We start from the raw sequence: 13,255 nt of genomic DNA on the forward strand, positions 1-13,255 counted from the left end.
TATATTTAATATATATATATATATATATATATATATATATATATATATACATACATGTATATGTTATTATTTTTGTAAGAGCACCCCCTGAGCAGTACACATACACAACATACGTCATTGTACTTAAGTGTCAGACATGGAGGCCCATTTGATAAATCCCCCGGGCTGTCCAGTCTCCGTACAATTCGGATGAGGTTATGATTATTTTATGAAAGTGCAGATCGCTGTCTGTCTGACTGTCTCCTCTGCCTGCTGTCAGGGTGCTCCATGGAAGGGAAATGCTTACACTGTAATATTATTCCGGAATATTGCTTGTACAGGGCTGGGGTACCATCTGTAGAATGATATGTGATCACATTATATTAATAATTATTATTAGATTTGTCATCATAATTCGTTATCCACTTCATTTACTTCAACTAATAATCAGTTTGTCGGTGCTGAATTATTCCAATGATCTGTTTGGTATTTGCATTCATTTACCTTTATTTTACATTCTGGAAATAAATGGCATAAAGTCATAATATAATATGATAAGCTAAGAACCGAAAATACAAACACACACACACATACACACACATATATGTATTTAGCTTTACAATTTAAAATAAAAACTTTGTACCGAGTTTACATTTAATACAGTTTAATGACTTATGAAATTATTTCCTAATTACATGGTGCTTTTAATTAATCCAAATTAATTTTATTGACTAAATTGTATGATTTAATTAATTAATAGTTTAGGTTTGTTTGCTACAGTGAAAGTTTAGAAAATATTTGCGAAGTTTTCCTAAAGTTTTATTAGAAAGAATAATATTACGTTTTATGATATTAATATTTATAAATTTTATGGGAATGAGGTAGACTGTGTATTTACATATAACACCATGATAATTTCTAATATTTGTACAGCTGTTCAATGTATTTATTACCGGGAATAATTAAACTTTATACTGTCGGGGATGATCAGGTAGATCCAGAGAGCACTACGATAACAATTCTCAGTATTTCTGCAGTTTTTCGATGTATATGATCTGGGGTTTATTAAACTACAATATACAATAAGAATTTGGTAGATTTTGTATTCAGAGACAGTACTGTCATCATTATCTGTAATGTATGAATAGTTTGTCACTGTATATGATATAGGGGGTTTATAAATTTAATGTCAATGTTCATCAGGTAGATTATGTATTCCGAGATTGCATTGCAGTTATTTCTATAGTTTCTCTATATGTTTTATATATAGGTTTATTACATTATCACTGTCAGAGAGGATAATTACTAATATTTTTAAAACTTCTCAATATACTTTATAGAATAGTTTATGAAACTTTACAATGCCAGGGTGGATCATACAAATTATAACACCTCAATTTACTTTATATAGGGGTTTATTACACTTTATACTGTAAGAGTGTATTATGTAAAATATATATCCAGAGATATTTGAATAATAATTGCTATTATTTCTATTACTCCTCAATTTACTTTATATGGGGGTTTATTACACTTTATTTTGTCGGGGTGTATTATAGAAATGACGTATCAAGGGATATTGGAGGAATAATCATTATTATTTCTATATCTCTTCAATGTGATTTTTATAGGGTTTGTTAAACGTTATAAAGTTGTGCATTATGCATCCAGAGATAACTGAGGAATAATTCCTAATATTTCTCTGGGAGCATGAAAGGATTACATGGGAAACTTTACACTGTGATTGTGAGTCGGGTCATTTATGTACAAGTATGGAGTTCAGGGATGTAGGGTACAAGTGAGATGATGTGTTGCACTTTATTAATAATAACTATTTCATGTCTTTTTAACATGCAGTGTCCACTCCTCTAGGACAAGGCAGAGTGAACCAGCTCGGCGGTGTGTTCATCAATGGCAGACCTCTTCCTAATCACATCAGGCATAAGATTGTGGAGATGGCCCATCATGGCATCAGACCTTGTGTCATCTCCCGCCAGCTCAGGGTGTCCCATGGCTGTGTGTCCAAAATCCTGTGCAGGTACCAGGAGACTGGATCCATCAGACCTGGAGCCATTGGGGGCAGCAAACCCAAGGTGAGGACCCATTAGGGGCCACTTGTGTGAATGTACAATGTGTGCTGGTTCCTGGGAGAACACACAAGTCTGGATGGACTTGTACATTACAGGACATTTATAGGATATTAGCAGGACACTGCAGGTCATTGCACCACAGAGCAGTGTATAATACATCTATGCTTTACTCATAGAAGCACTGAGAAAAGTATATGTATGGAGTGCAGTGTCAGATATCCTGAGCACACAACCATATGCTGCTCAGGGATCAATAAAGCCAATAAACACCAATGACCCCAAGTCAAACTGCGCCACTCCTATGTCAGCGAGATCCCACTGCACCAGCTCTCTCCCATGTCAGGTTAAAATACAGAATACACTTGTCCTGTGACATTTCAGGCAATTATATATTATTTGTTTGTAAACGTTTAAGCTATTTGCACACACACGTATATATTTTAATATATGTGTTTATAAAGTATATATAAATATATATATATTTATATATATATATATATATATATATATATGTATTTATAAACACATATATTAAAATACATATATGTGTTTAACGAGGCTAATTCTATTTTATTTTGGGGTAACTCTTTATATTTACCCTATTTTGGATGTATGTTTATTGTATGGACGTGTTTATACAGGTGTACATACATTTTAATGTATCCTATACACCTGTGTGTACTCAGGTAGATATACCTAGATCTTTGGGTATCTTTGCAAAGAGTTAAAAAGATGTAAGTAATAAATAAGGGATACATTAATAAATGTAATGTTTTGGGGTTCTCCCACCCATTCCCCACCTATGTGTCTGTCCTTTCTGTGAGTGTTATTGCTAGAATAGCAGAATGGTGATTTCCATACTTGTGGCATTCTTGGAATGTGATCTGAGGTTTTTGTGAGGCCAGAAATGGACCAGTTATTAATAATAATAATTCCAATAATAATAATAATAATAGTTCCCTCCCTGTGTGTATGGTGTGGTGTATAGATATACATATAGCGCTCACATCTTCTTCTCTTCTCTCTAAAGCAGGTAACCACTCCAGATGTGGAGAAGAAGATCGAAGAGTTTAAACGAGACAACCCGGGTATGTTCAGCTGGGAAATTCGAGATAAATTACTTAAGGACGGAGTTTGTGATCGCAATACCGTTCCTTCAGGTATTACAGCCATTAATATTGATAATACAGATCATCCATCTCTATTACAAGTGGCCCCATCACTTAGGCAATAAAATCTATTGATTGCTGCTCTATGGAGAGACTGAGGCTCCTCCTGTGGAGCCAACTGCAGCCATCAAATATTAACCACAGTCTGCATTATTCCATACATGTTAATTGGCTCTTATTGGAGAGTGCAGGAGGAAATGCTTTTATTGCCGGGGAGTCATCCCTGCACCAATTAATAAGAATTAAGAGAGGCCAATTTATACACTGAATGCTTCCAACATAATGATAAATCTATACGATATATTTATTACATCAAATCATTACAATAAAGAAAAATAATAAGAAAAAGAAAACTAATATTAATATCCACCCGTTAATTATTCATAGATGTTTAATGCAATCTCATGTAACGTTATTTATCGGTGCTGGACAATAGTAGTAGTAAATATACTAGATATCCTAATTATTAAATATTAGTAAATAATACGAATACAATTATTAATAATAATATATCGTTTAATATTATAAGTAATAATTTATAATAGCAAGAATAATATAATATAATATTTATGATAATAATACAAAATATTTTCTAGTAATTAAACCTTTACATGTATATATATATATTTCGTGTGGATTAATGGTATTTATTCACTAGCAAATATAAGTAAACTTAAAAAATACATTTGAATTAATAAACTATATGAAATAAAATCAAAGTTGTAAATTAAAAAGGAAAGGTAATATTCTGCTGTTATTATCTTTTCCATATTCTTTTTCAATCGGACAATGCTTAAACAACAGTGATATTTGAAGACCTGGCACAATAATAAAGTAGGAATTTCTACAATTAAAATGAATATTACTACAATTTACTACAATTTACAAATTATTTTCATAATAAAACAATGGCTATGTTTTGTAACAAGATGACCTAAAATAGTTGTTTTAACAGGAAAATGTGGGGCTGTGCAGCCATGTATTTCCTATGGGGTGTATAGCAATAGTTTGGGCATGTACAAGGCTGTGTACATGCTCTGGGAATAATAATCTACATGGGCTGATAATAATGGGAACGTGGATGGCTGTCTAAGTGAAACTACATGCTTTTCTTACATTATTCCTTGCAGTCAGCTCCATCAGTCGCATCTTGAGGAGTAAATTTGGGAAAGGTGAGGATGAGGATGACCTGGAGAGGAAGGAGCAAGAGGAGCAGGAAAAGAGGGCAAAGCACAGTATAGATGGGATCCTGAGAGAGAGAGGTATGTACACCTTCATTTATCTGGGACTGGATACATAGAATGTTTCTGGCAGAGGAAGGTGCAGGGGGTGCCATATAACGTGCTATACTTCTCAGTATAATATCCCCTAATGGAGCCAAAAGGAGTTTTATTATTACATTATTACTTATTATATAAAATACAAATGCAAATATTCCTACAATCTTTTTTTTGTATCAGTGAAAATATATTTATGTACCTTTATTAAATCACCCTCCCTGTAGTCTTATGGGGTAAAAGTCAACATGACAAGCTTTTTATACAGTTGAAGTCCTTAAGGGACTTTTTACATTTCTCTATTGTAAGTGATTGCTCTTTGTGGGGACATTTCCTGTGATTGTGGATTCTTGCAGTATTTTGGTGGATCTTGTTGTTTTTGTATGGGGTCATTTTTTTTGTTGATTGTTTAGTACTTTTGATGATTGTGCTTTCTGTAGTGTCACTCAGCTCCACCTGTAACTGCTGATTGTAAATCCATTGTGCACCAATTGCTGGTATTTACTGCATATTAACATAGAAGAGTGTGTACCCTGACCATGGAACCTGTGCATGGTGATGGCAGGGGCAGATAGTCCTCCAGGAGGGGTGAAGAAAGGCAATGGAAGTTTTACAGAGCCAGGCAGATTAGTTTTAAACATCAATAGGAAACCACAGGAGTTCCAGATTGTGTTCTGTGAGGGACTGACTGGGGGAACAGCACAAACTCCATTTCCTCCTCAAGTTCTATGAAGGAGATCTGTAACTGTCATCTGACCCAGCACACCCCAACCTAACTAACCCCCCCCCCCATATTAACCCCTTCCCTGCCAGCCCCTCCAGCCACCCAGACCTAGGCCTTGAAATGATATACTTCCTTCGCAATACACAAACTTATTTCAGCTGTTTTCAGGCCCTTTGATAATAATTCCATTCCAACAGAAACATTTGTCCTAGAAGAAATTAGAAACAGAAGCCCTGTATTTTACCAATGCAGTTTAATAGGTGCATGTTTATATCCACATTTCCCAAGGAGCAAAAAATCAAACAATCCATAGAATCATTAGTGAGAATGAAGAAGCAAACATACAGCAAATCTATATTTTAATTCATGAATCTGTCTAATATATATGTATGTAGCTAGCAATATATTCATATCTATCTATTTTTATAAATATATTACTATATATTTCTATCAATCTTTATTTTTCTATTTTCTATCTCTCTCTCTCTGTATGTATATAGTATCTTTTTATATATATTTTTATATATGTGTATTTATTTATATACATTATTCTCAATATTATCTGTCTATCTTTATCAATCTTTCTATGATCTCTGCTCCCATCCTAATATTTAGTAAAATCAATTATCAATTTCTCAAGCTCTATGTATGTATGTATATATCTACTTATCTTTATCAATCTATTTATTATGTATTCCTCTCAATTCACTATTCATATATTTTTTATATTTCTCTATTTCTATGTATATCTATCTATCTATCTATCTATCTATCTATCTATCTATCTATCTCTGTCATTCTATCTATCTATCTATCTATCTATCTATCTATCTATATCAATCTATTATTTGTCTATTCTCAGATAGAAGTATTTAAGGATGACTAGTACGGCTCTTATTAAGGTCACATTTGGGGTCATCACGAACAATTTTACCCCACATTTATATATTATATTTATTATCTATATAATGTGTATATGTATATCATGGCCAGAGAAAACCAATGTCCCCTCCTGGCCCTTTACCCCACCATTCAGCCTGTCTACCTGTCTTTTTCCCAGTGTAATGAGGCAGTTTGGGCTGGCCTGCTATTATTGCCATTGGTCTACCCATACAGGCACTAGAGGGGACAAAAAGTACCAAATGAGCTGGTCAAACATTTGTACAACTTTTCCATCGATGACAAAGAAGCCTCTCCATACACAATCTACACTTGGAGATGAACTTGGGGGACAAAGGAAGGAGAGTCCATTGAAACTCACACTTTAGCTTTGCTCAGACAAAGCTTCAGCTAGAAGCAGCTTGGGCTGGACAAAGGAAAGGCTGCCTTTTTTATAATTCAGGGAGAAAAGAGTGAGAAAGCTGCCTCACAAAAGCCTCAGAAAAGACATTATGGGCTTGCAATGAGGGATGAATAATTCAATAGCCACTGCTACTGAGAGTTTTATGGACTCTTTACTGTGAAAGAAAAAAGGCCACTTTTACCTACAAAATGTCTCTGGGCTGTCTTTGGGCTTGCAGGATCAGTGAAAGAAACTTACTGAACCATTAACCCCTCTAGGCTGCCTCCATTCATCCAAGACATAGATGGAGAGATAGATACATACACACATAGATGGATACGAGTATAGGTAGATAGGCAAATACATTCATAAAAGACAAACAAATGTCACATATAAAATGTTTGTCTGAGTATTCCAAGAATTTAGTAAATATTCAGATGAATAAATACATTGAGGCACCAAGTAGCACCATATCCCTAGCACCCTCTTGTGGTGGTGGCAGGCTGGCACACACACACCGACTTTGGCTCCCTACAGTACCAGCAAGGCTCCTGATGCCTTCACAACAAATGGATATCATTAGGAAGAATGCAACTGAGTATGAAAGGAAACTTTTCTCCTCTCTGCTTTTAATTTCTAAAGAGATTTCTGAAGCCTGAGAAATAAATGCCACCAGCTTTGCTGGATGAAATGTTCCTGCCTCATAAGACCACAGGTTAACTCTTTACTCTACTCCTTTAACTTAGTGACTAATGGAGGAGATTTGTCCTGCTGGTATGTGCTGGGGACCTCCAAATGGGAATACCTGTATTATGCTGTTTGAATTCATTTGTTTAATCATTATTAATATATATATATAAATATATATATATATATATTGTTATTAAAACAAGTAAAAATACAGACTGTTCACTTTAAATGTTAGTAAACTGGTAGCAGGGTGAAAGTGTAGCAGTTGCTTGAATCTTGATTGCAGAAACTGCATCTGGAACGTATGCCCAGGGTGCAGTGCAAAGTACCCTATAATAAGGTCCTGTACATTATCAGTAGAATGAATTGGAAGTGTCCATTTGTACAATTTGTAGACTCCTATAACAACTCCTGTGTCTTAGAATACTTTGGAAGTGTCTCTTTGTACAATTGTAGAATTCCTATGACAAGTCTTATATATTAGTAAGATGTAACTTTGTATGGTTGTAGGTCTTATTAGTATATATTGGTGTTGGAACAAAGAATGTGTGTGTATATATATATATGTATATATATATATATATATGTAGTACAATAAATTGGAAGTGTGTCTCTTTGTATAGTTGTAGGTCCCTTATGATGAGTCTTGAATATATTATTAGGATGAACTGGAATCCCTTTGTACAGTTGTATGTCTCTTATGACAAATCCTTTGTAGAATATATATAAAATGTAGTATGACATGTATAGAATTTGTACAGTTGTAGGCCTCTTTTGACAAGTCCTGTATATACTATATAGAATAGACTATGTAGTATATCATATGGTGCCTTTTCTGTACAGTTAGCCTGATCTCAGAGTTCAGTGCTGGGGACAAGACTCCCAGCCCATATGGGAACCAAGTTCCTTAAATTGAAATAAGAAGAGCTGATTTTTTTCCCTTTCTTTCTGTGTCCTCATCTACATTGTCTGCTCTAAATGTGAACTGGGTCCTCTAAATATTTCTGTTGCTGCTCAGTGTGACATTTACAGCTCTGCAGAGTGTATTAAAGAGCTGCCAGCTGAATGGGTCCCAGTGTTTCCCCCATGCAGAGTGGAACTGGCCCCCAGGCGGCGTCACAATGCATTTGTCCCTGGTCAGGCGCTCAGCCCCAATAGACTCTGTGCAAACTCTTCCCAATCTCTGAGCTCTGGAGGCAGATTAAATTGACTTCTTTCTTCCTTTCTCACTTTCATCTTGAACGATTCCCGCCCTCTCTAGCCCCAGGCAAACATTTGTGAAATTTCTACAGCCTCCCCTATTTCTTTTATTTAACCCCTTGTGATGGCAGAATCTGGACAAGATGTTCAGGGCTTTCTAAGCATTGGTAAAGGATCTGCAGGGTGCCTGATAGAAGTCACAAACTGGAAGCTGGAGTGAATTACACAGTGAAAATCAGATGAAAATACAATAGAAAACTTCACACCCTCCAAGTGGCAAATTAAACTCCTTTGGGCCTAGACATAGCTTGCAATGCTTGTATATAAATTTTATAGGAAACTATTGCAGTGAGCACAAACTTTTAGTTACAGGTAATTGTCAGGGGTGTAGTGGGGCGGGCACATGTGGGCACGTCTTGCTCACTTTTTTCGGGAATGAGGCGTTTACATAACAATGATGCACATGCGCGCTCGCCATGGATTGTACTGTACAACGACACCCCTGCTAATTATAAATGTAACTTTTACATTGTTACATGTATGCTGTAATTTGTTATTTGATTTGTGATTTGTTAACGACCTTCTAGTAGATTTTGAGATAAAATCAGTTACAGGATAAGATAAAAACAGATTGTATTGTGCTCAGCTAATCATTGTAGATCCAAGATAACCCATAGACTTGCATTTAGAAGAGCAATTTTACCCTATTAGGCAGGAGGCACAATATGTTTATATAACAAGCAAGTGTTAATGAGATCACAAACACACTTCATCTATCCAAACTGTATACTTTAGTTCCTTGACTGCTGGTACTTGTAGTCCTCTCAGCTGGCGGCCTGTAGTTTTGCAAAGCTTTGAATTGAGGACTTTTTGTAAGGAAGTTAAAAGGGATCCGGCATAAGGAGCACACATGGTGACTCCACAGACATGGTTTTGTTCTTACTAAAAGCTTCTCTGCAGGGACAGAGACATATTTTGTCGCTGTGGTCACAGGATGGGGACAGAGCAGTGCTGTATATGGGACACGCGACTGCAAGCCCAGAGCTTAAATATTTAGATGCAACCTGACAATCAGGGACTTGTTGCCCAGCTTTTATCTGCCTGCAGCTGGGTCATGTGGAAGTTAGATGGTCATCCTGATAACTAACCCAGGGTCATCTACTACATAGGGCTACTCTGCAGGGTCCTAATAATAAAAGGAACAAAATTGGGACCTGCTAACAGTCTTTCATGTAATGCAGGGGCTTTTGTTGACCTTACTACTGTCATTGATCTTTGCATAATGTATGTCTAAATTAAGGACAGGTAGCAAGAGAGCACAGCATGCCCTACACTTCTGTGTGATGTCGTGTGTTGGGCAGCCCATTCGTTTGGATGCTGCAAAGTGCAATGTATGGCAGTGCACCTGGCAATGCCCATATGTTTTGGAAAATCCATCCAACAGCCATAGTGGAAATGGGCCCTTAGCATTAATTGTCTAGCTAACCTGTCTGTCCTAAGTTGCTCACAAGTCTTTTTCAGCAGCTTAGGGCCACGGGTCTTTGAGCTCTAAGCCCTCCCAACCCTTCTATTGTCACAGCTTTTGTTAAAAGAAGTCAAATAATAGAAAGAACAGCAAAAACAACAACAAAAAACAAAACAAACAAAACATAGGTACTATAAAATTGTAATCACAATAATATTAAATATATATATATATATATATATATATTTATTGAAAAGCTACAAACAACTTTCATTTTTTAGCAGAGGAGACTGTGGAATTTACACTGACGTTAAATATACAAGGTTAATTTCAGTGCTTTCCAGGATGACCGCATTTCTACTACAATACTAACTCAGCTAAATAAATTATTTTTTTTGCACAGGGTATATGTGACTGTACATATGAATCAACTCTTATTAATTGGAAATGTCATTTGGGTACATGGTCAGTTTCAGCCTCTGCCACACATAATACCCAACACCCATGACTCCCAAAATATTTAAAATATAACAGTTGTGAAGCTTGTGAATGGTAGCAGACCTTTGTTACCATTTAATGCACATTGTGGTGCAGAGTGAAATTTGAGGGACTTTTTGGAGCCATGACTTTGCACAGAGGGTCATGCATTGCGTGGTTTGTACCACTTTCTGGTGAAATATAGAGTGCGGCAATGCTGTAAGTTAATTTATATCTTGATTTCTCAGAGACAGAGCTTCTCCACAAACATATGCTAGCGTTTATCTCTGCACAGCAGCACAGAGCAATTCTGGGGATAATTTACAATGTCTAGATGTTGATTTAATGTTTATTCATGTATTCATGTATTATGCTCATTTCACTCTATGTAAAGTCAGCACAATGCTAGGGAGATCTTTTCTGGAGAGGGTACATAATAATGATGCTGTTGGATTGCTGCTGATCATGAAGTCGATTTTTCTCAGAATAAAACCTTCACATAGGTAAAGTCATGCTGGATCTAGTAGTTCCATACGCAGAAGGCACGGGCCATTAGTTTGACTCTGTGGATGTTGGGCCTAATTTATTGGACACGAATTTGGCGTTCTTGCTAGTCAGGATGAAGACAAGTATGGACTCATCACCATTTCCAGTAAACAATTTTGTAATTAGTAATGAGTGTAATTGAGATTCTATTTTGGCCTCAAATCAGTAGATTTGATTAAAATTTTGGCAAAGTGTATTGTAATCAATGTAGAAGGCAAAATTAAAGAGATTTTTAAGGTTATAATGGACTGCAATTAGCTCCTGCGTGTTACATCAACTGATTTTAACTATGCTGGACCAGTTTGTGCGTCATAAAAAGAAATAGTAAATATAAAATAAAAATGATTGTATACAAAAAAACAAAAACAAAGCAAAAACAAGAATGCTAAATGAAATAAACTAATACTTTTTGCAAGTTGCCAGGAGTGTAACCCCCCCTATAAATACTGGGGCATTCCATCAGAGATCTCTAATTGTGACAGATGATCCCTGGGAGGGTGTGACATGCCCGGGGCACAGGGTGGCCATAGCGCTCCCCTGTGTAGTAGAGATGCTGGAGGCTCCTCCAGCTTTACACACTCCTAACTTGAAGTAATGGAGTGGAACTACAACAGTTCTGTGCATCATGTAAAATGAAATGGACCGGATCGCTGAGCAGTAACTCAGGGCTGGTTACATATCACTATCAATCCTGCCATGGAAAACCTAGAACATACATGTGACTGCCTGGTAATGGTGAATGACTAGGGTTACCAACCTTTTGGTCCTATTATTAACCATGGCATCAAGACCAATTTTTATCAGCCAGCTGGCCAGACATAAAATACACCATAACCCACAAACTAAGGGGAACTATCCTAATAGGGACACTTGTTATTGTGACAATTGTCTACACACAGATTTGCTCTTTGCAGAGACTCCTTTTTACTTCCTATTGATTGTCCAGGAAGTAAATAAAATACACAGACACCAACACATATCCTTGTGGGAATAGGAGTTTTAACCCTTTTCGTACCCAATGTCCCCAATGTAAAAAAAAATGTACATTACAAGAGGTGACCTTCATGGTTAAGTGTCTTACTTTATTCTATTTAAACAAAAAACAAATGCACACTTAGTGCATCGAATCCCTTTCTTTTGCAGGGAGGGAATGTTTGGTTATTGGTTGCATATATTTTCCTATTCTGCTGGAAGATTGTATGTGATGGCCAGCAATTCCAATGGTAATCGCTGTTTTATCCCCTGCATGGCTTGAGAACCAGTACTAATGTTGTTGAAGAATTTCTTATGTTTAACCGGATGCGTATGGCAATTCTGACAGATCTCCCAGAGGCAAATATGCACATTATTATGTTTGAGCGGTTACATTTATTTCATTAGCAGCCTGAAAAATAAAAAGATTTCCTCTCTTGATAATTAGGGGAATGCCAGGAGAAGCATAGGTACAAAGTGTAGATAAATGGGATTTATTTGTTTTAGTAAATGCATTCTCGGATACAGTAGCACTACTTTTGGTAGTTTGTCTTCAGCATAGCTCTGTTTAAGTCCCATGCAGCAAACATATGGTTAATCCTGAGTGTATATACAGCAAAGGGGACAGTAAAAAAGGTAATTAAGTTGTTTTAATACCTCATCTTAGGGGTTGCTTTACAGCTGTTTTACAACCAGGCATTAGAATGTGAAAAGGATGTCTTTAAGTAGTCTCTTTGGGCAAATATTGATTAAGTAGTTGTTTGTTGATACCTTTGTCACCTCTGGAGAAGCCAGTGGCTTTGCCCCTTGTGTTTTATATGCCATTGTTGTTGGTTCCTAATGAGATCAAAGGCTGATCATTTCAGTTTATCTGACTTGGAAAATCCTATTTGGCTGCTAAGCCCCTTTGTGGATTTTTGACTGATCACTGGTCTCTCTATGGCTAGATTCAGATTATGTGTTTGCTCTTAGTGCTCTAATTCATATATTTAAACATCAATACAATGTATTTAATTGTAACAATAATAATGTAAAGCAGTTTTGTCATATGTGCAGAATGGCTACTACTTGAATAATAACAGTTTATCACACTGTGTGTGATAAGGCAATCAATATTTTTTTCTGTTTTAAGTCAAATCCAATATAATGTCCAATATACTTTAACATATAAAGGTTTTTTGTTATCAGGAACAACACAATACACCAAATTATATAATTGATATATTTATATATTTCCAGGCAATAAGTGGAGCTCTGGTTCACTTTTATGAGTTTGGGTTTATTTTCTAAAGGAATTGTTCCCATGGTGAAAACTTTGTGTGCAATCCTGTTATACAAGCAAAATCATTTGTATGCATGGTTGGAAATATGAAAATGAACATAG

At 36.0% G+C, this 13,255-nt stretch overlaps 1 protein-coding gene across 1 annotated transcript in view; it reads left to right on the top strand.

The window, feature by feature from the left end:
• PAX3 (paired box 3) overlaps positions 1-13,255 on the top strand; it is a 47,965-nt gene that overhangs the window by 745 nt on the left and 33,965 nt on the right. The window contains exons 2-4 of the mRNA XM_072410382.1: positions 1,837-2,072; positions 3,100-3,157; positions 4,369-4,500. Coding sequence (XP_072266483.1) covers positions 1,837-2,072; positions 3,100-3,157; positions 4,369-4,500 — 426 coding nt within the window. The remainder of the gene's footprint in view (positions 1-1,836; positions 2,073-3,099; positions 3,158-4,368; positions 4,501-13,255) is intronic.

Source organism: Pyxicephalus adspersus, chromosome 4 (assembly GCF_032062135.1).
Source record: "Pyxicephalus adspersus chromosome 4, UCB_Pads_2.0, whole genome shotgun sequence".
NCBI classification, from domain to species: Eukaryota; Metazoa; Chordata; class Amphibia; order Anura; family Pyxicephalidae; genus Pyxicephalus; species Pyxicephalus adspersus.